The 27,407-nt window shown below is 42.7% G+C and overlaps 1 protein-coding gene across 1 annotated transcript in view; it reads left to right on the forward strand.

Annotated features, from left to right (window-relative positions):
• LOC145417568 (uncharacterized) overlaps positions 1–17,110 on the forward strand; it is a 30,330-nt gene extending 13,220 nt beyond the window's left edge. The window contains exons 6-11 of the mRNA XM_080286275.1: positions 5,938–6,460; positions 7,061–7,383; positions 8,290–8,455; positions 12,885–13,099; positions 15,219–15,424; positions 16,920–17,110. Of these exons, the coding sequence (XP_080142401.1) occupies positions 5,938–6,460; positions 7,061–7,383; positions 8,290–8,455; positions 12,885–13,099; positions 15,219–15,424; positions 16,920–17,087 (1,601 nt within the window). The 3' untranslated portion in view covers positions 17,088–17,110. The remainder of the gene's footprint in view (positions 1–5,937; positions 6,461–7,060; positions 7,384–8,289; positions 8,456–12,884; positions 13,100–15,218; positions 15,425–16,919) is intronic.
• Positions 17,111–27,407: the final 10,297 nt, after the last annotated feature.

Below are 27,407 nucleotides of genomic sequence, written 5' to 3' on the forward strand. Positions count from 1 at the left end.
GGTATAAGGAATACAGAAGGGGAATGGATACTCGGGTTTGGGGAGGCAACGGACATGATTGTGTGCAACACATATTTTAGGAAAAGAGAGAGTATGTTAATTACGTATGAGTCTGGGGGAAATAGCTGTCAGATAGATTATTTTCTGGTTAGGAGGGCTGATAGGAGGTTAGTGAGGGATGTTAAAGTTATAGGAAGTGAGGAGTGTGTGCAGCAGCACAAACAATTGATTTGTGATATGGTGCTTAAAGAACGAGTGATGAAAAAGAGGACTTATGTACCTAGGAGGAAAATATGGAAGCTGAAAAACCAAGTAGTAAGGGATGCCTTCTATAGCGAGATGAGGAGAGTGGTGGCTGAACAGGGAGCTGTAGACAGAGGCGTTATTGAACAGTACAGAGCCCTCAAGAACAATCTCTTGAGAGTTACTGATGTAACATGCGGTTGGACAAGAGGACCACCAAGACATAAAGTAACTTGGTGATGGGATGAGGGTGCAGAAGCTGCAGTTAAGGAGAAAAGAAGGCTTTTCCGGGAATGGAAGAAGGGTGGTAGCAAGGAGGAATACTTGGCTGCTAAGCGTAGGGCTAGAAGAGAGGTATACAGGGCGAAGTCTGAGTCACAGAGACTTTTACTTGATAACCTAAATCATGTGGAAAGAAAAAATATGATATTTAAGGTGGCAAATCAGATGAAGAGTGATAATTGGGATATTATAGGTGAGCAGTGTGTGAAGAATGATGAAGGAAGGGTAGTGGTGAACAGTGAGGATATTAAAGGTGCATGGAGAGAGCATTATAGCCGGTTGTTGAATGAGGAGTTTGACTTGGACAGGGAAGGTTTGGAGGCAGCAGATCCAGTGTTTGACTTTTGGCCTTAGATTGATGCTGCTACTGTGAGTGAGGCAATAGGCAGGATGAAGGTGGGGAAGGCAGCAGGTGTGTCTGGGTTAACTGCTGATGTGTTGAAGGCCTAAGGAGATATAGAGGCGAGGTTAGTCACTGACCTGATAAATATGATTATTTATGAGTGTGTTGTCCCAGATGATTGGCTGAAGAATGTAACTAAATGTGTATAAGGGGAAGGGTGATGCCCTGGAAAGAGGAAATTATAGAGGTATAAAGCTTTTAGATCAGATAATGAAGGTAATGGAGAGTTTTACTAGGTATGATTAGAGAAAGAGTGAATATTGATGAGATGCAGTTTGGGTTTATGCCAGGTAGGGGGACAACTGATGCCATATTCATTGTTCGACAGCTTCAGGAAAAATATATTGTGAAGAAAAGGGATCTATATTTTGTTTTTGTTGATTTGGAAAAGGCCTTTGACAGAGTCCCTAGAGAGGTGGTGAAGTGGGCAATGAGAAAGCTTGGGTTGGAGGAGTGGCTGGTTAGGGTGGTTATGGCTATGTATGTGGGTGCTCGCACGCAGGTAAGAGTGAATGGAGATTTGAGTGATGAGTTTTCCGTGAATGTTGGTGTGCATCAGGGGTCAGTTTTGAGTCCTATGTTATTTATCATGGTACTTGAAGCCCTCTCATGTGACTTTAGAAACGGACTCCCGTGGGAGATGTTGTATGCTGATGATTTGGTGTTGATTGCAGAGAACGAAAGGGAGGCGGAGGGGAGGTTTAGGAAGTGGAAAGATGGTATGGAGCACAAGGGCTTAAGGGTACATGCAGATAAAAAAAGTGATGATATCTAGGGTTGGTGGCGGTACTGTCAAAGACGAGGGAGAGTGGCCATGCGCAGTTTGCCACAAGGGCGTGGGAAGTAATTCCATCTTGTGCGGTGTTTGTGATAAATGGGTGCACAAGAGATGTAGTGGTATCAGAGATAGATTGCAAGATAATGCTGATTTTATGTGTATGGCGTGTCGGGGAGAGCAGGTGGAGATTGTCAGGCGTGAAAGAATTGAACTTGCTGGTGAATCTCTTGAGTGTGTGGAAGAGTTTTCTTATTTGGGAGACATGTTCTGTGCTGAAGGTGGGGCTGAAGCTAGCTCTGTGGCTAGGGTGAGAAGTGGTTGGAAGAAATTCAGGGAGCTCTTGCCTCTCCTGGCATTGAGAGGACTCTCCCTACGTGCTGAGGGGTCTTTGTATGCAGCATGTATTAGGAGTGTAATGCTGTATGGTAGTGAGACCTGGGCAGAAAAGGAGGATATTCGAAGGCTCAGACGTACAGAGATGACAATGATTAGGTGGATGTGTAGTGCGTCCCTGCGTGCAAGGTCTGGGGGGGCTGGGTTTACGATGGAAGAGTTGAGAAATAGGATGGGACTGGAGTGTATTGGTGTTGTGATGAGGAGAGGTAAATTGATATGGTTTGGATATGTGGAGAGGATGGGGGATGATAATTGGGTGAGGAAGGTGAGAAGTGTTAATATTGAGGGTGGGGTTATGAGGGGTAGACCGAGGAAGACGTGGGACGAGGTCATTAAATGTGACCTCAGGGTTAAGGAACTGAACAGGGAGGCTGCAATGGATCGTACAGCATGGAAAGCCGCCATTAGGTGACCAAGGCCGACGCATACAAGCATGTTGGAACCATTAAAAACGAAACGATATATATATATATATATATATATATATATATATATATATATATATATATATATATATATATATATATATATATGGAGAAAAAGTGAGCAGATGGAGAGAACACTTTAAGGAATTGTTGAACATAGAGAAATAAAGTAATGTGAGTATAAGTGGCTGGGGAATGGCTGGGAGAAGGAGGGAGGTGAGAAGACAGGAAGAAATCAGTAAGATGGAAGTTGTGGAAGCAATGAAGAAAGTCAAAATGAGGAAAGCCCCAGGAATTGATGGAGTGTGTGGTGTAATGCTGAAGCATGGGGGAGAGATAGTAGTAGAATGGATGTGGAAGATGTGCAGATTGGCCTGGGAGGAAGGTTGAGTCCCGAAGGATTGGAAGTCATGTATAATTATTCCCTTGTACAAAGGGAAAAGGGAAAAAGAAGTGTTTGGTAATCGTAGGGGCATTTGTCTTTTTAGTGTAATAGGAAAAGTATATGGTAGGTTATATTGACAGAGTTAGGGAAATAACAGAGGAATTAGTTGGAGAAGAACGGGGAGGCTTTAGGAAAGGAAGAGGTTGTGTAGATCAGATATTCATTCTTAGATCTTTAGTGGAAAAGTTTCTAGAGAAGGGAAAGAAGTTGTATGTGGCCTTCATGGATTTGGAGAAAGCATATGACAGGGTGGATAGACAAGGATTGTGGAAAGTATTAAGAATATATGGAGTAGATGGGAAGTTGTTGAATGCTGTGAAGAGTATGTATGAGGGTGCTAAGGCTGCAGTGCGTTTGAATAGTGAACTGAGTGAATTTTTCTATTTGAAGGTTGGGTTGAAATAGGGATGTGTCATGTCTCCATTGTTGTTCAATCTGTACATGGATGGGGTTATAAAAGAGATACGAGGTAGGGCAGTGGATGTTAGAGTGTCCCTAATGAGAAAGGGCAGTGTTTGGAAACTCTCTTTACTGTTGTTTGCAGATGATACTGTGTCGTTAAGTGAAAACGATGGGAAGCTGCAAGGCTTGGTGGATGAGTTTGGGAGAGTGTGAAGAAACGGAATCTAAAGGTGAATGTGGATAAGAGTAAAGTTATGGTCTTCGAGAGAAGTGAAGTCAGTGAATGTACAGTGAGGTTGGATAATGAGGAAATGGAAAATGTGAGTACATTTAAGTACTTGGGTAGTGTGATGAGTAAGAATGGAAGTTTGGAGGGTGAAGTGCTTAAAAGGGCACAACAAGGAAGAAAGGTTGCTTGTTCCTTGAAAGTAGTGATAAGAAACAGGGAAGTGAGCATGGAAATGAAAAAGTTACAACATGACAGTATTGTGATACACGGTTGGAAGTGAAGCTTGGACGTTGTTGGAGGGACACGTCAAGAGTGAGAGCAGTAGAAATGAGTTTTTTGAGAGGAGCCTGAGGAGTCACATGGAGAGACAGACTGACAAATGAGGATGTGAAGGAGCGTTGTGGTGTGGATGTAGATGTGATAAGAAGCATTAGGAGAAACACACTGAGGTGGTCTGGCCATGTGGAGAGGATGGAGAGTGAGAGACTGACGAGAGAGTGTATGTAAGTGAGGTGGAGGGGGAGAGAGGGAGGGGGAGGCCAAGGATGAGATGGAGGGATGGAGTGGAGAGGTATATGAGAGAGGGGGCAGTGAAATGGCGGGGGAATGGGCGACGTGGAGGCGATTTGTTTGTGGCCATCCTGTATGGGATTAAGGCGTCTGGCAATATATATATATATATATATATATATATATATATATAATATAATATATATATATAATATAATATAAAATAATATATATATATATATATATATATATATATATATATATATGTCCAGTAATTTGAATATTGTAGGAAAATAAGTTACCTTACCTCCTAGTTTTCACCGTTACCTTCGAAGTAGTCCTCTTGGGCATGTATACAGCGGTCCCAGCGATTTTTCCACGAGTTCATGCATGCCTGGAAGGCTTCAGGCGTGATGGTCTTGAGCACCTCCTGTAATTCTGTCTGGATCTTCTCAGTCGAGTCAAATTGACTCCCTTTCAGTCATAATTTCAGCTTAGGAAACAGGAAAATGTTGCAGGGGGCAAGGTCAGGCGATAAGGGTGGGTGGGGAGTGACTACCTTGTTAGTGGAAGCCAGGAACTGCTGGAAAGCAATTGATGTGTGGGTGGGGGCATTGTCATGATACAGGACCCAGACCTTGTTCTTCCAATGTTCTGGACGTTTGCGGCGGATGTTCCCCCTCAGACACTGCAAAACTTCACAGTAAAACTTTCCGTTGACAGATTGACCGGGTGGGACGAATTCCTTGTGAACAATCCCTTGGATATCAAAGAAAATAATCAACATCGACTTGACATTGCTGTGCCATTGCAAACCCGCCAAACCACCTACACACCTCTTTACAATAGTAACCGTATCTCAACAACACGTCTGCTCGCAGACATGGTCGGGTCCACAGTGACACACAAGGGGTGTTGCTGACTCCTCCTGGTGGCAAAAGGCAAAACTGCAAATGGTTGGCTCCCTCTGTTCAAATTACTGGAAATTTTGGGTAGCACCTTCTATAATATATATATATATATATATATATATATATATATATATATATATAGATTAATTGAGTCATCATCCAATCTTACGTTGCCCCATAAGGAGCATAGGAGCCTGGGGCTAGGCAAGTAGGTCCTGACATTTAAGATATGAGTGACCAGCCTCACTCATCCCTGAGTGGCATTATATGAGCAGTAAACCCCAACCACCCCTTACATATAAACCTTCACCAGCTTAATCCGATGAGCGCCGTAATTACCCAAAAAGCCACTAGGTGCCAAAATTTGGTTATATGGTTACCACCCAGCATAATAAATGTCTTCCTGGTGTACAGGAAACCATTTGGCTTGTCACACGGTGTAGAGTCACCTACAGGCAGAAGGAAGAGGAAAGAAAGACTGAATATATATATATATATATATATATCCATTGGCGGACACAAGGGGTGCTATGGTTGAACCAGTGTCACGTACTGTAAAGTAAATTTGCACCCAGTCAGCTTGCGCAGGCCGATTACACTTGGTTCACAGACTACACACACATCCAAAGCCACTACAACACTACAATCACACTTACAAGCACTTCTCACCCTACATACAATCTCTACTAGACAGCCTAAGCCACTTGGTAGAGATACATTGGCTTTATCGTCCCTACTTCGGTCGAGATAGGCCTGACCTGCCGTGGATACTCAGATGGCTCATGATGATGATGATGTTGATGTATATATATATATATATATATATATATATATATATATATATATATATATAAAACTCACACACACACATTATTGAAAAGCATTGTTTATATGATGCATTTTCCCTTAACAGATACATATGACATCAGCCATGTTGACTCTGTGATGTTGCACGTCAACTCTAGTCGGTCCCGCAGTTTGAACTGGAAGATGAAAGTGAAGCAGGTGCTGTGTCGAGACTTTACTGGTGAAAACACTGATGGCTTGGTGACAGCTGAAGGAGATAGCCAGGGCAGTGGTGGGTCTGGAGGAAGTGGAGGGATCAGTGGAGGCAGCGGAGGAACTGGAGTCGGAGCAGGAGAAACTGGGGGCAGTGGAGGTGCTGGTGAAGGCAGTGGAGGGACTGGAGGCAGTGGAGGAACTGGTGGAGGAAGTGGTGACACAGGAGGAACTGGTGGAGGTATCGGAGGAACTGGTGGTGGTAGTGAAGGCACTGGAGGAGCTGGTGGAGGGACTGGAGGCATTGGAGGAACTGGTGGTGGTAGTGGAGGAACTGGAACAGGAACAGGAGGAACTGGAGGCAGTGGAGGGACTGGTGGAGATACTGTAGGCATTGGAGGAACTGGAAGTGGAGGAGGAATTGGAGGTGAGTCATGGTAAAAAGATGTCCATTAACTTCTGATACTGCTGTATTCAATTTTTAATTCTCATATGATATATCAGGCTCAGGTTTGTTTCTTATAGACTGTTGTCTCTAGACTTGGTTTTTGTTGTGAATGTTGTTGACAGTTTTTCGACTTAAACAGAACATGTGAGACAACCGAGTGCAGTAGGTGGTTAGAAATTATAGATTCCTTTACTGCCTTGTTAGTATGAAGTTATTATGCAGATCAAGGGTATGAATATGAAAAATGCTATTGTATTTCTATAGTTACTAAAAATTTCATTGTGCTTGTTTTCTAATGAGATCACATAATGGGTTAGTAATCGCAGTGCTTATTGGTCCAGGGTTTGTACAGCCACCAGCACCACCAGTCAGCACTGAAAGATGTGGAATAAGAGGTCAACCCTTTGATCAAGGACCCAGGCTTGACAGCATTGCAATGGTAGGAAGTACAGTACAGTATTATGTGGCCAGTGTAAACTAAATGGTTGACTTGCCATCCTGTAATAACTAGTTTAGAGAAGAGAGGAAATGTCAATTTTTTTTTTCCCCTTTGCCTGATAACTTGTGTCCCTCAGAGACAGGCCCGCAGGGTGCGTCCACAAGGTCCCATCCCAGACTATGAGTATATTAGTGACGAACCAGTGCCAGGTGTAACCACTCGTAGACGATTCCGTCCAAAGAGAAGACGAGGATCCATCAACAAGAGGCGCAGAGAAGAGCAGAGGGAGAGACAGGAGACAGTGCCAGGGTCAGTTGTTAGCAGCATGGCTGATCTTCAACCCATCAGAGGCCCAGTAGTGACCAGACCCATTGTGGCACGACCACTTGTGGGAAATCAGATCAGCAGCAGACCAGCAGTGTCCACTAAGGAGTGGGCTGTTCCACCACTTAATGATACACTCTTTGCCCACTGTAAGTTCAAGTGTCATCACTATGATCATTGTAATCCTCATTATCATTGAGAAACGTAATGGATGATAAATTCATAATAAGCAAGAAGGAACACTTGTTGAGTGCAACATCCATTCCGAACACTTGATCTGAGGACCGAATATTTGACTGTCCTGGGACCTTGACCTTCGATCAGTTGTTCTCAAAATCAAATTACTTCATTTTTGCCTGACTCTCAACATTTACATTAGGTCTTGTCCAAATTAGATCAAAATTGAATTGATCTTGCCTTGCAACCTTGATATTTATCTTCATGTTTTCAAAATTGAATCTGTTCATCTGTGGTTGACCCTCAGTCCTTACACCAAATTTGGTCCAAATCATATGAAAACTGTGTGAGTAATAGAGTTAGTCATTTGACCTTGCTGTGTGGCCTTAACCTTTGATGGATTGTTTTATAATGGAATTCCTTTATCCCTGCCTTATCTTAAGCCCTTTCATAGAGTTTGATGTAAAAAAAGTCATGACTGACTGCACAATAGATGAACTAATCATTGATGAGAGAAGTGCAGATTGATGAAAGAAATGCAGCTTAAGTGAAACTTAAACCACACCTGTCACACCTTGACGTATTGTAAAGACCCTTTTGCTCCAACACCCTAATATCCAGTTCCCATAGTATCATATCACATGAACTGAATGTGTTTGCATTTTTAAATAATGTGCATATGCTTACATTTAATACAAAAGTACAGGGCATCATCCAAACACAGTAACAGTGTGTGGTCAGTAGAATATTGCTTTGTGTTGTAAAATGTTTCCAGTAATCTAATTGTTATATTTTCTTAGCCAACCAACCTAATTTTGTGCAAAATACTGTATAAGGATATTACTGTACAATATCTTAAAGAATCTCATGTCAAACAGATGCTGGTGAACGCAGCTTCATCTCAAATCGGATAACATTTGGCAAGATGAGTGGGCTCAAAGAGTTCCCATGGCAGGTGGCCATGACTGTCAATGGCCGTTTCCACTGTGGGGGCTCCATCATCAGCAGACGACACATCCTCACTGCAGCCCACTGCGTTAAATCGTGAGCACCTGAAAGTTATTATTGAAATTTTTCTTGTGTTTCCCAGTTAGTTTTTCTTTTCCTACACATGTACCTCTACATCCTTTCAAAATCAATCTCTTTATTTTATTCTGTATTTTCCACACCTTTTCCATCCATTCCTGTTTTCCCATTTTAGCTGTCTATCTCCTCACTTCTTTTTAGGCTTATCCTTTTTCACTTCCTTTCCAATTCAGTCCTTTTCCCCCTACTCTCTCACTGCTTCCTTTTCCCTACCAAGTATAGAAATAAATGACAGTGTAGGGAATGAATTGTGAATAAAAAGAGGGGGAAGGTAGTGGAAAGTAAGATTAATGGAGAGGAAGAGGATGAGGGTTGAGAGGCAGAGGAGTGGCACAACTTGAGAATATGGTAGGAAGGAGGAGGATGTGTAAGTGGATAAGAGGAGAGATGGGAAACTGAAGGAAGGAAGGTAGTAATATAGGAAAGGAAAGGAAAGGGAAGTGCAGGATGGGACTATGGAGTAGGATATGAGAAAAAAATACTGTAAGTGCAGAAATAGGGGAAAGTACAGTACCCTTCCACAGTGAACGAGTTTACAGGTGTCAGATGAGCTTGTTTACTGTAAATTCGTTCACTGTGAACAACATATCTCATGGGAAAAATAGCATATGGGCAGCACTGCTCTCTCAGAGTCCACTTTCTGAGCCAGAGAGATGTACTAAAGGGCACATTTCAAACATGTACAGATACAATACAGTATATAAAATATAACAAACACATGGTTATTTACCTTAAATGGAGCAGATGGCAGTCCTGATTGGCTTGATACAGGTGGTTCCAAGGCAGGGAGATACACTTAGGATGTCCCCGCCACATCACCTTCTACTCCCTCTTTCCCATCAGCAGTCTTGCCCTCATAACTTGACTGAACCACTTCCCCATGTGCCTCTACCTCACTCATCTCTCCCATAAAACCTTTAAAGTCCAAAGATGACACCACTGACATCACATCATCATCGTCTTCCCCAGGAAGTGTATCAGGCGATGTAGAGGCAACTGGCTCCTGTCTTTCATGAGTTGGGTAGTTGCGTATGATGAGTGTTTGTTTTCTTCTGTTGACTTCTGTATTGTGCCTTTCAGTGTAATAACGAAAAGTGGTTTCTAACCCTCTGAACTATTCCTGTGTCCTAAGGTAGCTGATTTCATTTGTCTTGACCTCTTCTCTCAGAATATCCACAGCCACTAGAATATTACTGAGCATCGACATAGGCAAATCTTCATCCTCCATTGGATTCTGCTCAACAGGTTGGTCAGATCTGGCCTCTTGTGCAGTATTTAGTAAGGGGGGGTGGGGTTGTTCATTATGGAAGCTGGCGGTTGTGGCCTACTTTTCCCCCCAATTTTGTTCACTTAGGGTTCAACTCAATTCATTATGGTTTTGTGGACCTGATTACCCCCTGCTTTTTCACTAGTCAATTCATATACTCTGAGTATATTCACTGTGGGAGAGTACTGTACAGTAGTAGGAAAGAAAGGAAGGAAGATTGTTGTTGTTGTTTAACCCCAGTCTGTCTGGCCAAACAGACTCATCTCCACAGGTAAGCAACTGCTTCTGTGGAGCTGTCCTACTGGTACAGCACAGTACATACACCATGTAAGGAACCAGTGCTCTCTTGTAGTAGACAACACCTTACCGTGGTTGAAGCAGGAACACTTCTTAATGGTGAGGTGCAGGGAAATTTGAGGAAGTTTGGCTCCTAGGTGGATGCTGCAGCTGCTTTGCTGCACCCAGGTTATGCAGCACCACCATATATATGCTCCTCATCACCACCAGGAAGGATGATTAGAACAGTAAACAAATTCAAGGGAAGGGGTGAATGGATGAATGAGGAGCTTTGTGATGAGAATGGAAGAGAAGAGGCTGAAAGACTAGGGATGTAAGTGAAATGAAGGGGTAAATTAGATTTTGTTTGTAAGAGAAATACACAAACTTAGGGATGAAGAATAGCTAATTGGGAAAATTAATAATTACAAAATAAGGAAAGTGGTATGAACAGAAGGATGGGAGAGAAAAGTAATACAGTAATTATATGGAGTTGAGGGATTATAAATACATTGGGAATAATATAGTCATTAGATTAGAAACAGTACTGTACTAGACCACGTAATATTGCAAATAAATTTCCCATTCAGCTGTTCAGTTTGATGCCCTAAATCTGTTCAAGTAGAGAATTTCATTTTATGAGTCTATCTATCTATCTATCTATTGCCAGACGCCACAGTCGTTACCAGTAGTTGAAGTAACTGTTTTGGTATGATATATACAAACCTGGTCAAAGATGTATGACTTTGTTGTGTTTATCAGTGGAGGGCGTATTGTAACGGAAATGGCAGCTGAGTGTTCATAGAGCAATGAACCTTGCCACAGTGCTGCTGATGGAATGTTGTGTTTACAGATACTGTATTCAGTTTTGATGTGTATAGGCACTACCAATTAACCTCTTTTGAAGTGCATAGGTAAAACCCTGGTTTCATAAATCACTTCAGCTGAGGTAGTTTTTCCCAGGTTGGATAAAATCATTTGGCATGAACCAGAATATGATAGATGTTTCATGGCTAAATGACTTTTTTTTTTTTTTTTTTAATGTTACTAACCTCTTCAGTCTAGGAGTATCTTTCCTAAACTGAATAAAATCATCAGGTGTTTGCCACAGTAAATAATTGGTAACGTCTCAAGGCTGAGTGCATTTAATGAAACATCTTTAGCTGAGGTACAGTGTTCCTGTTCATGTTTCAGGGGATGTAAGTACAATATCATGTACATGCCTTTCTTATTTCACAACAGCTTATAGTGAACTATGAGCAGTTTTAAAATGAATAGGGTTATAATCTTCAGCAGCTTAACAATGAAAGAGTTTTCAGTACTGCATTTAATTAAGAGTACCTGTACAGTAATAGCCTGATTCATGATTGGGTTACATTAAATAAGAACCAATTGCATACCGATTGATCGTAAATTGATATTGAGATAACATGGGTTCACTGAGTATATGTTGGGGGTCAAGGGCCATGTAACCTAAACTCTCAAAAAGCATTTTTGCCACCCATCCAAAATATGTCTTAGGCTGGTCTGAGTAGTCACCAAAGGTCCCTCCAGAGCCTGGTGGACAGCTGATGGGTCAAGGCAATCACTCCAGGTTGTCAGGAGGAGGTGATGAACAATGGGGAGACCAAAGCAGTGAGGCCATGGGAGAGTGTGGCAGGTGGAGAGCAATGCAATGAGGCAGCAGGCATGTTCTGTGCTGCAGCTAATACAGCCTCGGATTTTTTGTTTATTACAGCAAAGACCATGAACTGGATTAGCTCAAGGGCTTTTGCAATCTTGTTCACCCCATGTTTGTCCTTATGGTGCTTAACAATGTCCAATTTAACATCACGGGAAAGGCCATACCTTTCCCATTTAGGTTTACCCTCAGCACCCTCAGTAGCACCACACTTTCCACTGGGGTTAGCACCCTTACCTGATGTGTTTTCCAAGTCACAAGTTTCAATATTTCACACAAAAAGTTATCTCTCCACTACATAATATCACACACTGCACTATTTATTGTGCACTTGCACTGTTATTTTGCAATAGCAGTGGTATTTTGATGGCCTTGCATGCATGAGACAGTTATGTAACATAACTGTCTCATGCATGCAAGGGAGTAGATCAAAGCAGTGGGACATGTGAGCAAGTGGATGAGTGACACAGGGACTTCAAAGGGGTGGCGGGAAGGAGGATGCATGCACAGAGGCATCAGAAGAGGGTTCTGCTAATGTAAACATAGGGTGGCCATCTTGGCTCAAATGAATGACTGTCAGCTTGTGCGGGTGACAGAACGTCCGTGCAGGATCATCATATGTGGCCATCGCAAAAATCATATGTTACAAGCAATTTTCACAACTGTTAACCCAAAACTGGGTGTAAATTTTCATTCATTATTGCAGCAATCCATTGCATACCAGATGATTATACACTGGGTTGTTACTGTGCAAGGCACAGTTGCCCCACCCTATTCATGGGTTTGCAATTACCAGCATCAGTTATTTGTCGGTTAATAAACCATTTTAAAAACCCTGTACACTAATGTAAGGTGTATTTTGGGATTATTTAATAACCTGCATTTCTAAATCATCAGATAGACTTTAGACAAGTAGAACCTTGTGTCTGGTGTCATTTAGGGGCACTACAGAAGGTTTTTAGGTGGTCAAATATGGTAGTTCAATTATGGCTTTACAGGCCCTTATAGAGAGGTTTTAATTACTGTGAAAATTTGTGATTCATGAGGCTTTGTGTTTCCAAGCCCCAGAAATAGGGAGGAATGACTTATGACTAAATATTATCAAGGAAGTTCCCTTGATACCCTTGATCACATACAAGAGCTCATGCAACTTTTTTTGATAGGTACACGAACTCACCTCACTCTATAAAGCTGAGCCTTGGAGACTGGGACCTCACAACCACCACTGATGGACCAAATGTAGACATGACAGCTGAACGTATCTCTGTCCATCCAAGGTATTCCAAAACAACTTTGCAAAATGATGTTGCTGTCATCAGAACCTCACAGGACATCATTTTCCAGGATGACATGCTTCCAGCTTGTATACCAAATGAAGGTGGGTTCCTCTTTATCATCTTCTGTAGTAGGCTGGGGTGCCCACTATACGCTTGCTCAGTGAGGTGCTTCATGCAGGTGACTGTACACTGAATGACAGCCAGTTTATTTCATGCTCTCCAGAAAGTCAATTATTATACAGGGTAGTAAGCACATGAGCAGTCCTCTGGGTAGGAAAGAAAAAAATATCCCCCCATAATCCCTGCATATGAAAAAGGAATTCATCTTTTATTTCTTCCCAGCCAGACGTCCACAGTGCCTTAGATCTGGGTCCTGTGACTGTTCATGGGCCAGACTTATGTAGCTCAGTGTAATGTGCAAGGTATGAATGTTTTTAAGGTAATGTAGTTATGATGTGATGGTACTGTGTGAGACCAAGATGAAAGGAAATGAAGTAGATGAATGAGATGTGAAAAAATGTTAAAGGTCATTGTACAGTATCCTTATCTATCTATCTATCTATGTATCTATCTGTGTATCTATCCATCTATTTATCTATCTGTCTATATATATATCTATATCTGTCTATCTATATCAGTCAATCAGATAATCTATCTGTCCATCTATCTATCTATCTATATAGATAGATAGATATATGAAGTGTCTAGTGCAATAAGGGAGAGCTGACCATTTTTGCAATTTCTGGTTTTCACTGGACCAGGGGAGCCAGCTGTATGCTCTAGCTTGTAGTCAACAGAAACAAGGAAAAAGCAGCCTTAGTCCAGGTGTACTCATGGGCTGAAATCCTGTGTTTTGAGGCATGTGTGGGTGAAGGTATACCTCATCTGGTGGGGGCAGTAAGGGCGACCAGACAAGCCAATGGGGTGGTCGCTACATGCTGATATCATCCAGCCAGCCAATGGGAGCATGCATCGGCAGCAATGCTTCTTCCCACCAGGTGACAGTCTGTTCACACTTCTCTCCACGACACTCAAGGCAGTGTTTTTTCTGTGATTAATCTTGTTCCCTGTCCTCTTCGAGAAAAAACCATGAAGGGCACTTCTTTTGAAAGAGACCTTGACGTGGCAGGACTTAGTAGGAAGCATCAGCAACACCAAGAGAAATGAAAAAGGCTGATTTCGAAGGAGAAAAGAAACTCTGGCCAGGCCTACCGGAGTTTGTGTTTTTTCTGTGATTAAATTTGTTTCCTGTCCTCTTCAAGAAAAAACCATGAGTGGCAATTCTTTCAAAAGAGACCCTGATGTGGCAGGACCTAGTATGAAGCATCAGTGACACCAGAGAAGTGGAAAAGGGTGATTTTGAAGGAGAAAAGAACCTCTGGCCCGGCCTACCAGTTTATTCACCATGCAACCTGTGGCTGGTAGGCAAATCAGGCCTATAAAATATTATTCTGCTGTACTTACCTACCATTCAACACTCTCTCAAACTCTGTTTACCTGTCTACCTGTGCATCTACCTATTATCCTAATAAACATTCAGCTTGCAAATTTATTTTTCATGTTAGGCAATTTCTTTATAGATTATCGAGTTCCTCTTGCTCCAAACATTCTATCAAGCCCCAAAACAATGAAATTGGTCAATATTGAGCCGAGATACAGACATTTTAGTTCCATTTCTTTATAATGCATTTTTCTCAAAACTGTTAAAACGCACGGTCACCCTTATTGCACTTGACGCCTCGTATATATTGTATATGTATATTACTGTATATATACTGTATAGTTTATTCACTAAACTCTCAATTATCCGTTGTTGCAATATCTGGCGCTGAAACGGGACGTAACCGGCAGTTCTATGCAATGGGCGGTATCGAGGTGTATCAACCACCTTGTAAATGGTAGCCACCCAGCACTGTATTACTGTATTTTATCATTACTTCATTGTATTTTATGCTTAATTTTCATCTTTTTCTCATGGGAAAGTTTTAGGATAGAAGTTGAGATGGATAATAATGCAATATCCAGCTCAGTGCCAGATATTGAGCCAGATTCAGTATCTGGGATTTTGCAATATCCTGTGTAGGGCTTGGCTGAATTACACTGGATAATTGAGAGTTTACTGTACGTACCGGTATATATATATATATATATATATAAATGATTGGTATGTGTCCCTCGTAAAAACACATCCTCACTTAACTTTCTATCCTTTCTTAATAGATATAGCCTTGGATGGAGAATTAGCAACGGTGTCTGGATGGGGAAGGAATGAGAAAGGGGAGTTACAGACTCAACTCCACCATGTTACCGCAGAGATCATCACCAACAGTATTTGTGATGAAAAGTGGAATGCCAAAGGAGCAGCAAAAGGCTTCATTGTCCGCTCCATGATGTGCATGGACTCAGCTGGTGGAGATTCATGTAATGTAAGTACTGTTTGGTAATCTTTGAATCCTGACTGGAGTCATGTATAGGCAGTAGCAATTTTTGTAATTTCAAAATTAATACCTATAAACTACCAAAGATACTGTTTTTATCATATAGTACATTATTGTCAGTAATCAACCATATGAGATGTTATCATATGTGTGTGATGTGGTTCCAAGCTTGATAACTAGCCTTGCAATTATCACCGTTAGACAGGAAACTTTGCCATAGGCTACAACATGAGATTTTAAACCGAGACTCACACCATTACAAGTCTTACTACATCATCATCATCATCATCATATAAAAAAATAATCATAATGTTGTAAGATGTCTTATTTGCTATATTATATCATCCTCAACCCATCTATAGGTGAGAAAAAAAGGTCAGGATGATGATGATGATGATGATAAGACATATCATAATGTAACAGTACAGTATCAGTTTGGAATATAGTGCTGTAGCCTGTGGCTGAGTTTCCCGCTTATGAGTGATAATAAGTATTACACACGTGACATTCCTTTACCCCAACAGTCTCTAGAAACTGTTGGGAAGTAAGTAGCTGGTTCTAGCATATGACTGAGCTTCCAGTACGTAGAAAACGTCATGTATACCATGATCAACCCCTGTATAGGGCATCCTTGAGAGGAAATATGGCATTATTGTATTTCATTGAGTGATTGCTAATATGGGATTGGCTATTGTCATTATGCTGGTAATTAGGTGTCTTTACATTCTTTAATCTGACCATGTGGCACAGATGCGCTTAAATGAATTCACAAGCTTTAGTGTAACTGTTACCTGATAACCAGATATATCAGCTACGTTGTAAGGCTTCATGTGAGTTTCTTATGGTACAATGAAGTACAGTATAGGGGGTATGCAAACTTATTATTGCTATACTGTGATTTGCTATAGCAGCAGCACCAGCAGCATCAGGAGTAGTAATAATAGTACAATAGTAGTAGTAATGGTAGTAGTAGTACTGTAGCACAGTAGTAATAGTAGTAGTAGCAGTAGTACAATTGTAGTAGTAATAGTACTGTAGTACAATAGTAACAGTAGTAGTAGTAGTACTGTAGCACAACAGAAATAGTTGTAGTAGTAGTTGTAGTAGTAGCAGTACTGTATTACAGTAGTAATAGTTGTAGTAATAGTTGCAGTAGTAGTAGTAGTTGTTGTTGTTGTTGTTGTTTTTGTAGCTCCAGGTTCTTCTGACCATTAACCTGGTGGACTTCAGGCCAAGTTATCAAGCCTTGTAGTTTACCATCCTTTTTTTAGGGGATAGGGAGGGGATTAAAGGATGTTTGTATAATCAGGCAGCTTCACTGCCTGTTCGTATTGGTGCCACCACTTGAAAGTGTCCCTGACATCCTTCCTGTACTGTACAGTAAAGTACTGCTTCATATAATACTGTTTAACATTGAATTACTTTCAGTGTGGTGATTTCTGCAGAATTACACATCCATGACTAATAAGTACAATTACAACAGGGAGACAGTGGAGGGCCAAGTGTGATTGAGAAGTCTGCCGGGTCTGGGACGTATTGGTTAGTGGGCATTGTGTCGTTTGGGTCAGGGTCATGTACAGATGCAGCCCTGCCTGGAGTCTACACTCGTGTCAGCTACTTCAGGCAATGGATACAAGAACAGATGAACTAGAGAGGTTGATGATGATTCATGGTTGGGATAAACTTGTTTTTTAAGAAAACTTTCTGTGATGCAACAAATTTTGTGGATTAAATTAATTATTGTACTGTATATAGGTTGGATATCCAAATACAGTAACAATACATGTAGTGATGTGAACTTTTTAACTTGTTTTTAATTTGTAAAATCATGCAACTCCCATGCTTGGTAGTCTCATAATCTTTGGTGCCGGTGAGGAGGCATGCACATCAATTTGAATTCCTCCGAGGCAGCTGGAGGCCATTCAGTTATTGAGGAATGCTACAAAGGGCATAGACCAGTAACTGTCATCATCATTATCATCATTATCATAATCATCATCATCATCATCATCATAATCCAGACCTCTTTTTCTACCTATCCTTAAAAATGACTGTGGTAGCCTGGCCTCAAACTCTTACACCTTGCAAGGGGATATTTGGGACTGGATGTTACTGTCTTGAAACATACATGCATACCGTATTACATTCGGTGGGTATACAAATGCCTGTTGATGAAAAATGTACAGTACTTGATTAATTTCAGGGTTATACTGACCAATGTAACCAAACTAGGAAAACTGACTTCTGAAAACTTTGGTACAGAATGTTCAGCATAGTGTAATAACTTCAAATATTATAGTATACTGTACTAAGAATTCAAGGAACAATCTTAATAGTACCAGTGGGAAAACCCGTTGGTAATTATTTAATTTTCTGTTGAAAATCTACATATATCTTGGCTGTTTCAGGTGTCAGAAGTAGTAGTAAGAAGTATTTAATTTGAATGACCATATGACAATAAAGTATATACAGTACAGAAAAAGGAAAAAAGCCTTGAGGCAATGAGAACTCCATAAATATGCTGCTGATGGATTTAAAGCACCAGTTAACACATGACTGCTGCATCAGTGTATCATACTAAGTTCTTCAGTCATTACAGTATTTGTAAATGAATGGCATAGTGTTTACAGAGATAAATGTTAATCTGACTTATTGTAGTGAAACTATGACTATGAAACAAGATTAGCTTATTTACTTTTTTTTTTTTTTTTTAATGCAGATGAGAAGAAACTAAAGGCTATATAACTGCAAAGGTTGTTACTTCCAAAGAGTTGGACAAGAGAAATGTGAAATTAGGATAATTTCAGCACAAGAGACCTACTGTAGAATCTTTGTGTTTGAAAGACTGGTAGTTCCAGGCAGAGAGAAGAACAGAATGAGATCCAGAACTGACTTGTTGTATGAAAGAATGAATGACCATACCAATTAACTCATGTATGTGCAACTTAGAGAAAGTATGTATGGTTAAACAGGTGCTGCTTGACTGCTGTAAGCTAATGGGGATGCATGCAGGTAGAGAATTTATAAAAACTATGTCTTTTGTAATGGCCTTGTTGAGACTGATGGAGCTTTATAGGTGAAACAGGACTGAAAAAAAGTTGATGCAAAAGTGGAAATCAATAAGGTGAAAATTCTTTAACTCAGCCCCATCTAGATTCTGTATGTCATGATTCACTGCACACATGAGTTGCACAAAGGCCGATTAAACTTAAATACAGAGGCAATAGCTGGGTGGTGCATGAGAAAGCTCAGAGTTCATTCAGTTTGCTTTTCCTTTGAGGAAGCAGTTTTGAAAGAGAATTAATGCGATCCCTTGAAGAGAAAGCAAAGCCCTTCTGGAGAATTCTGAAAATAGAGAAGGCTTTATTTTTGAAAAGGGAACACTAATTTAACTCAATTGGTCCCATAAAAAAATTGAGAGGCTTTTCTGTGTGTGTGTGTGTGTGTGTGTGTGTGTGTGTGTGTATGTGTGTGTGTTGTACCATGTAAATGTAATCAGTTTTTGAAGGGTTGACTACTGCATTACCCTTCATTAAGCAAAAAATATAGGATGATATTTAATAACAGTACTGTCAACATGATGTACTTGTAAGGCAAGCTGTCAATTTGGAAATAAAATTATTTAAAAATAAGGGTTATTTTAGAAACATTCAGGTCATAGATCTGGTTTTGAGGCCTCTGTTATGGAAAACTATACAGTAAACGTTGCAGCCAACATCACCTACTTCATAGTACAGTAGCAAATACTGCTAACATGATCACTACTCAGTTATCAGTTTGTTATTCAGGAAACAACAAGCTTGAAACTTTGCAGATGACTGATGTATGGAAGCATGATGGGGCCTTTATAAAATATACAATATAAATTACAAGATTCGTTGACTGTTTACCAGTGGCGTACCTGAGGGGGGGCGGGAGGGCTGTTTGAAACTGCCCCCTGGACCCCCAATTGACGGGGGCACCCAAAAGCATTAAAAATTTATAAGAGTTTTAATTAATATTTAAAAATATATATATTTATCATCCCGACAATCCTGGCTGAGATATTACATAAGTTTTGAGCATTTGGGGGGCTAGGTTCTTTGCGGGGCCCCCCCTCCAGGAGGGGGGCCCCGCAATAAACCTAGCCCCCCGGGCCCCCAAATCTCTAGGTATGCCCCTGCTGTTTACCTGTTAATTGTAGTGACATATTACCAGTACAGTAATTTAATTTCTTCTTGCTACCTCTGTATGGTATTACAGTATTCAGATTAGGAAAGATTTCATGTATTGAAGGGGGTTTATGAAAGATGCATCTAATCCTTGAAAAACCACCTGTAAGCAGACTCAGATCATCAGGAGATTGCAAGAATATGCTAGAATATATGATGGGAATCAAAAGGTTAATCTGCACATTCAAATCCTGACAGGTTTACATCATGCCATCTTGCTCTCTGTCTACCTCCTTATCACACTTCTTGGTTGCTGTTTTATGTACTTGTTTTACTCTGCCTTTTTTATGTTATTTAAGTTGTGTGTGTGTGTGTGTGTGTGTGTGTGTGTGTGTGTGTGTGTGTGTGTGTTTAAAACATTACCTGCCCATGATCTTCTTTATAAATGTATTGAGTGCCTGGATGGAACTTATAACTCTCTCAGCTTTTTTGACATAGTCTTAGCTGAATGAAATATTTTTGTATACCGTAATCTGAAAATGAATATTATAATTGTCCCAACCATGAGAGGGTAAGTGGTTGCGATATTAACTCTCTCAGATTCTTATGGTTTATTTTTCAGCAAAATAAAATTGTCCTGTTTTAGTTGGAATAAAATATTGTACTAGAGTTACTTCAGCAACAAGAAGGTTCATGGTTCTGCAGATATTACAGTGGAGGTGTCACTGTCATTTCAGGTTTTGTAATTATTTCCAGATGCACAAAATGTGGCACTCCTTATTATATTGGTATCTATTTTAGTAATGTGTCTTACAAATGTAAACTGAGTTTGTGATTATTCTGCATCTTACAGTGGAACACAGTATTCCTTATTCGTCTCAGTACATAAAGACAAATATGTTTCAGCTTGAATTTAAGAAACTGTATTTGGCATTGTTAGCTATAGGAATGTTGTCTTTATTATTAATTTATATTGTATTAAACATTTTCAGATATGGAGATATTATTTTTTTACTCAACTTTATATTAAGTGGGCTTTGTGAACTTAGGGTATGAATTTGTGGCATCTAACATCAGCATCATGTACTTTCTCATATTATAGTGGGTTGGGTGTGTGACACAAAAACAAGAATAGGAAGTACAGAAGCAAAAGAAAGTGCCTTCACAGTGCCCTGGTAAATATGGTAAGCCATATATGCTTTTGATTGGAGACATGAATGGCAAAGTTGGGAATGTACAAGTGGTTGGTCAGTGGGGTGTGCTAGCTGAAGTAGATGGGAATAGTAGTGCTTTGGTGGACATCTGTGCTGGTAAGGGGTTGGCAATAGCCAACACCTACTTTCGGCATAAGATGATCCACCGGTATACATGGAGAGTAATGAGGAGGATGGATGGTGAACTTGTTGAATGAAAGGCATTGATAGACTTCGTGTGTGTGGATGAGCGAATGAGAAGACAAGTGTTGGATGCAAGAGTGTGGAGAGGGTAGGGGAATGGAGTCTCGGACCATCACTTAGTGATGGCCAAGGTAGAGCTGCAAAGAAAATGGTTGAGGAGACAAAGGGGAAGACAGGAGGAAACAACTCCTGTGAGAAGAGTGGAAAATTTGCAAGATAGTGAGAAAATGGCTGAGTATAAGAGCATAGTGGAAGAAAGATTGGGAAGGTATGAGCTAGAGCAGATGGATGGGGTGGAAGATGTATGTAAGATATTCACGGAAGAGATAGGTGCAGCGTGTGAGGTGGTTTGTGGAGTGAGGAGGAGATGCAAGGGTGTGCAAGGGACAGCATGGTGGAATGATGAGGTGAAACGAGCTGTGGAATGAAAGAAGGCATATAGTGAATGTTTAGCGAGTAAAGGTAGGGGAGAAGATGAGAGAGAGAAGAGAGAGGTATATGTGAGCAGGAGAAGGGAGGTGAAGAGACTGGTGAAGGAGAGTAAGAAGAAAGTGGATGAAGTGTTTGGGAGGAATCTGAGTGTGAAATGGAGGGAGAGTAAGAAATTGTTTTGGAAGGAGGTAAAGAAAGTAAGGCAGTGTGAAAGGGGAAATAGTAGGGGAGTGAAAGATAGGAATAATAGATTGTTGGTGGAGAAGAGAGAGAAATTGAGGAGATGGAAGGAGCACTTTGAGGATTTGTTGAATGTAGACAGTGAGAGCAGTGCGAGTATAAGTGGTTGGGGAATGGCTGGGAGAAGAAGAGATGAGAGGAGGGAGGAAGAGATCAGTAGGGTGGAAGTAGTGGAAGCAATGAAGAAGATGAAGTTGGGAAAGGCCCCAGGAATTGATGGAGTGTGTGGTGAAATGCTGAGGTATGGGGGTGAGATTGTTGTGGAGTGGATATGGAAGTTGTGTAGATTGGCATGGGAGGAGGGAAGGGTTCCAAAGGACTGGAAATCAGGTATAACTGTTCCTTTATACAAAGGAAAAGGGAATAGAGAAGTATGTGGTAACCATAGGGGTATTTGCCTTCTTAGTGTGACTGGTAAAATATATGGTAGAATACTCATTGATAGGGTTTGGCATATGACAGAGGAGTTAGTTGGAGAAGAACAAGGGGGATTTAGGAAGGGAAAAGGGTGTGTAGATCAAATATTTGTTCTAAGATGTTTAGTGGAGAAGTATCTAGAGAAGAGAAAGAAAGTGTATGCTGCCTTCATGGACTTGGAAAAAGCTTATGAGAGAATAGATAGGCAAGGTATGTGGAAGGTATTAAGAATAATAGGAGTGGAGGGGAAATTGTTGAGTGCTGTGAAGAGTATGTACGAAGGAGCTAGGGCTACAATGCGAGTGGATGGTGAGCTGAGTGAGTTCATTGATCTCAATGTGGGACTGAAACAGGGTTGTGTGATGTCTCCATGGCTGTTTAGTATATACGTGGATGGGGTTGTAAAGGAGGTGCAAGGTAGGGCAGTGGATGTGGGGGTGGCTCTAATGAATGAGGGTGAGATTTGGAAGATACCGGTGTTGCTGTTTGCTGATGATACAGTATTGTTGAGTGAAGATGAATGGGAGTTGCAAGGTTTGGTGAATGAATTTGGGATAGTGTGTGGGAGGAGGAAGCTGAAAGTTAATGTAAACAAAAGTAAAGTTATGGTGTTTGAGAGGAATGAAGTGACAGGATGTACAGTGAGGTTGGATGGTGAGGATATGGAGAATGTGAGTGCATTCAAGAACTTGGTAGTGTGATGAGTAAGGATGCAACTTTGGGGGATGAAGTGCATGAAAGGGTACAGCAGGGAAGGAAGGTTGTTGGTTCACTTGAAAGCAGTGATGAGAAATAGGGAGGTGAGTATGAAAGTTAAGAAGTCACTGCATGATAGTACTGTGGTCTCTACCCTGACGTATGGAAGCGAGGCGTGGATGTTGCAAGAGGGGAACAAGTCAAGAGTGAGAGCAATGGAAATGAGTTACTTGAGAGGAGCATGTGGAGTGAATGGAGAGACAGGTTGACGAATGAAGAAATGATGGAACGTTGTGGGGTGGATGTGGATGTGGTTGAGAAGATTAGGAGAAATACACTGAGGTGGTTTGGACATGTGGAGAGAATGGAGAATGAAATACTGACTAAGAGGGTGTATGTAGGTGAGGTGGAGGGAGGGAGAGGAAGGGGTAGACTGAGGATGGGATGGAGAGATGGAGTTGAGAGGTATATGAGGGAGGGGGGGGTGAGTTGGGGGGAGGGTAGTCAAATGGTGGGTGACAGAGCGACTTGGAGGCGTTTTGTCTGCGGCCACCCTTTGCGGGATTAGGGCGTCGGTCTATAGATAGATAGATAGACATATATACAAGCACTCCTCATTCAGGCCTTTGAAATTCTTTGACCATCATGGTGCTTGAAACCCTCTCATGTGACTTTAGAAATGGTACCTCCCATGGGTGATGTTATATGATGATGACTTGGTGTTGATTGCAGAGAAGGAATGGGAGGTAGAGGAAAGATTTAGGAAGTGGAGAGATAGTATGGGGCACAAGGGCTTGAGAATAAATACAGATAAAACAAAAGTGATGGTGTCTAGGGCTGGTGGTATGTGCTTTCTGGGTACACTTAATTTGTTCTGATTACTGGCAGACAATTTTATCCAGCATCAAAAAAACTTCGAGAGTGAACAGGTTATATTGCCTGTTGCAATGTATTCTACATATAGTCATGGTATCAGAGTGTTATGTTATGTGTTCAGAGTTCAACTCCTTGCTCTCTCAACACGAGCGACTGGTCTGGTGTTCCCATCAAGACTGGGTCTAGAGCATGCAACTAGAGGAACAGGGCATAAAAACTCGGGTCACCCAACCTTACAAGTATATTGCCACAAAGAGTTACAATGCCAGGCACAATACACTGTACAGATCAAATACACTATCAGGGACACAGAGGACCCAGGCAGAGCTACCAGTGACTGGGCAGCTACAGGTGTCATCTAGGTGTGGGAGGGGTCCTGTTAGGTGTGCTGTCTTGCAGGAGACACGGGACCGCCGTCAGGGGCCGGGTCGTCCGATGTGGGCTGCTGGGTGGTGTAGAGGGAGTCCTTTCCCTGGTGGGGCCTCGGTGGGTAAGTCGGTCCTTGGGAATGGGGCCAAACAGGGTGAGCAGGCACACTTGCTGGCGCCTGCTCCTGGGGGAGGATTGCTCATCGGTGGGGCTGGAGAGGTCTCATCCTGGAGTCCTGGGGACACCCCTGGGTGGCTGGGGGCTGCGGCCTTGCTCAGGTTGAGAGGCCATCAGGGGCAGCCTGCGGCGTCTCTTCCTCCAGGAGGCCGACAGCGAGGGGCGACGTAGGGGCACTGGCTGCAGCGAGCATATCCCCAGACTCACTACGGGGCCACTTCAGATCTCCTCCAGCTGCAACTCTGCTAGGGGGCTGGCTCTGTGGAGAGAACAAGAGGGATGTCCTACTCAGCCTCTAGAGGAGTGAGGCAAGCAAGGACATTACCCTTGAGGTGCATCACAGGGATAGTGGACGAGGAACAGACGGTGGCTGATCACTCCCGACGGGCTCAGGGGGCGCCACTGTGGTTCCACTTGACCCTGGGACAACAGGTGAGAGTCGGACAGTGGCTGTTCTCTCCCCGGTGTGGACAGTGGCCGTTGCCGCGGTCCTGCTCCCTGAAGAGGCGGCAGATGAGGGTTGAACAGTGGTTGTTCCCTCCCCGACAGGCACTGAAGGTGCCGCCGCAGTTCTGCTTGTGCCTGTGGGGAGAGCAGGTGAGAGTCGGACAGTGGCCGTTCTCTCTCCGGTGCAGATGGTGGCCATCACCACAGTCCTGCTCCCTGTAGAGGTGGCAGATGAGGGTCGGACGGTGACTGTTCCCTCCCTAATGGGCACTGAAGGCACCGGCGTGGTTCTGCTTGTGCTTGTTGGGGTGGTAGGTGAGAGTCGGACAGTGGCTGTTCTCTCCACGGTCCGGACGGTGGCCATCGCCACGGTTCTGCTCCCAGCGGAGGCTGCAAGTGAGGGTTAGACAGTGGCCGTTCCCTCCCTGATGGGTACTGAAGGCGCTGCTGCAGTTCTGCAGGGAGTGGTAGGTGAGAAGCATACGGTGGTTGTCTTCCCCCTGACACAGACGGTGACCATCATCGCAGTTCTACCTGGGACTGTTAAGGCACAATTCCCACCCCGATCCTGGTGAGTGCTGGCCTGGCCCAAGAGTAGCCTACTGCGGCGGGGTGGCATACTTCCCGCAGGCACCGTTGAGGGGGAGAGGGGCGTCTGATGGCAGGGGACGTATGCCTGTTTGGCTTGGGCCCTTCCCTGTGGTCCTCCCTTGGTGCTGGTCTTCCCAGTGCTGGTATTTCACAGAGTATTTGAACATCCCTATAATGTTAAAGTTGATCTATTCAGTCCAATAACGTATTTTATAATCTATTATTGGAACGTTTTGAATAGGGACATGAGAAATAGATATAGCTTTCATTTACTCCAACACTGTTTACACTACCATGGAAGACTTTTCATGTCCTGTACATCACAGTCACTGACATGCATGTATTACTGACTATTGGTGTCATCTTAGTATTAGCTCGATCTCAGATACAGAAGACATTTAAAAGTTAGTAAGTACAGTACATTCGACAAAACAGCTCACAGCTTTATTACAGCAAGATTTGTACTCTGCTGTAGGCTACAATAAAGTTTATCAGAGAAACATTGGGGTCATCAAAGAAATGCCAGTCGTGTAAAATGTTAGTAAAATGCTGATTGTTCCTGAGGACAGCATGACACTCCCAGGAGGAGCCTACAGAGGGGCGGACGGAGCACGGGCAGACTACAGGCAAAAGGGACATAAGTCCACCCGGGCCGCACGCCCCTATGACACGGAACTCGCCCGCCACCACCACAGCAGGAAACAGAAACTACCTTGCGGGCAAGCTGACCCTCGACAGGATCAGGGTGGAGCTACTCCTATAGCTCCAGGCAGCACCCCTGCAACGGCCAGTAGCTATGCCCTTTTCGAGACAGCCTGCAGCCACTCACCCCTTCAGGAGACAGCCGGTAGCCGCTCTGAAGGTGCCCTAGAGACAGCCGGTAGCTGCTCACCCCTCCCTCAGGAGACAGCCAGTAGCCGCTCCCACCTTTGTCAGGAGATGGCTGGTAGCTGCTCCGAAGATGCCCTTGAGACGGCCAGTAGCTGCTCACCCCTCCTTCTGGAGATGGCTGGTAGCCACTCCCACCTTCGTCAGGAGATGGCCGGTAACCGCTAAGAAGGTGCCCTTGAGATGGCCAGTAGCTGCTCACCCCTCCTTCAGGAGACGGCTGGTAGCCACTCTGAAGGTGCCCCTGAGGCGGCCAGTAGCCGCTCACCCCTCCTTCAGGAGACGGCCGGTAGCTGCTCCCGCCTTCATCAGGAGACGGCCGGTAGCCGCTCCGGCCTTCTTCAGGAGAGGGCTGGTAGCCGCTCTGAAGGGTGCCCTTGAGACGGCCAGTAGCCGCTCACCCCTCCCTCAGGAGACAGCCGGTAGTCGCACCCTTTTCGAGACGGCCAGTAGTCACTCACCCTTCCCTCAGGAGACGGCCGGTAGCTGCTCCCGCCTTCATCAGGAGAATTAGTCAATACACGTGTAAGCTTGTTGCCTTGAGTTTTTGTGTCCTGCCTCTCTCTTATTTGTCTAAGCTCCAGTCTAGAAAGAGAACCCAGCTGCACACTAGGCGCTCAAGGGACGGGAAGCTGACCCTTAAACACCTAGCATGACAGTTAGTATGATTATATATATATATATATATATATATATATATATATATATATATATATATATATATATATATATATATATATATATATATGTACTGTGATAGGTGGTGGCAACCATCATCCACTCACTTGATGTAGTGCTGCCTACTTCTTCCTTAGCCTTTATCATTCTTTTTCTGTGCCTGCCCTCCTCTCTTCCTATTTCTCCCATCTTTTCTGTCACTACTTATTGCTTTTCTTTCCGTTACAGGCGGCTTTACATTGAGTGACAAGCCAAATGGTTTCCTGTAAGCCAAGAAACCATTTACAACGCTGGGTGGTAATCATATAACCAAACCATACGTGCTCCCTACGTGTCAAGTGGGTTCGTGGAGGGTTAGTGCCCCTCCCTGTAATACAAATAACTCAAGAGTCAAATGGCCACCCCGTACGGGATTATGGCGTCTGGCAATAGATAGAATAACGTGTCTGTGATAAATGATGCTGCGTAGCCTCCCTCATCCCTTCCCTCCTTCATCTTCCTCCTTTACGTTCTTCGTTCATTCCACTCAAAATCATTGTCACTAAAAGATAACAAAAATCAGTAGGAAAACTGCTTGTGTATCATCATGCTGAGATTCAAAACGCTGCTTCC

The sequence above is a fragment of the Coenobita brevimanus genome, chromosome 110 (genome assembly GCF_032717465.1).
Source record: "Coenobita brevimanus isolate Jiangsu-jjx chromosome 110, ASM3271746v2, whole genome shotgun sequence".
Lineage (NCBI taxonomy): Eukaryota > Metazoa > Arthropoda > Malacostraca > Decapoda > Coenobitidae > Coenobita > Coenobita brevimanus.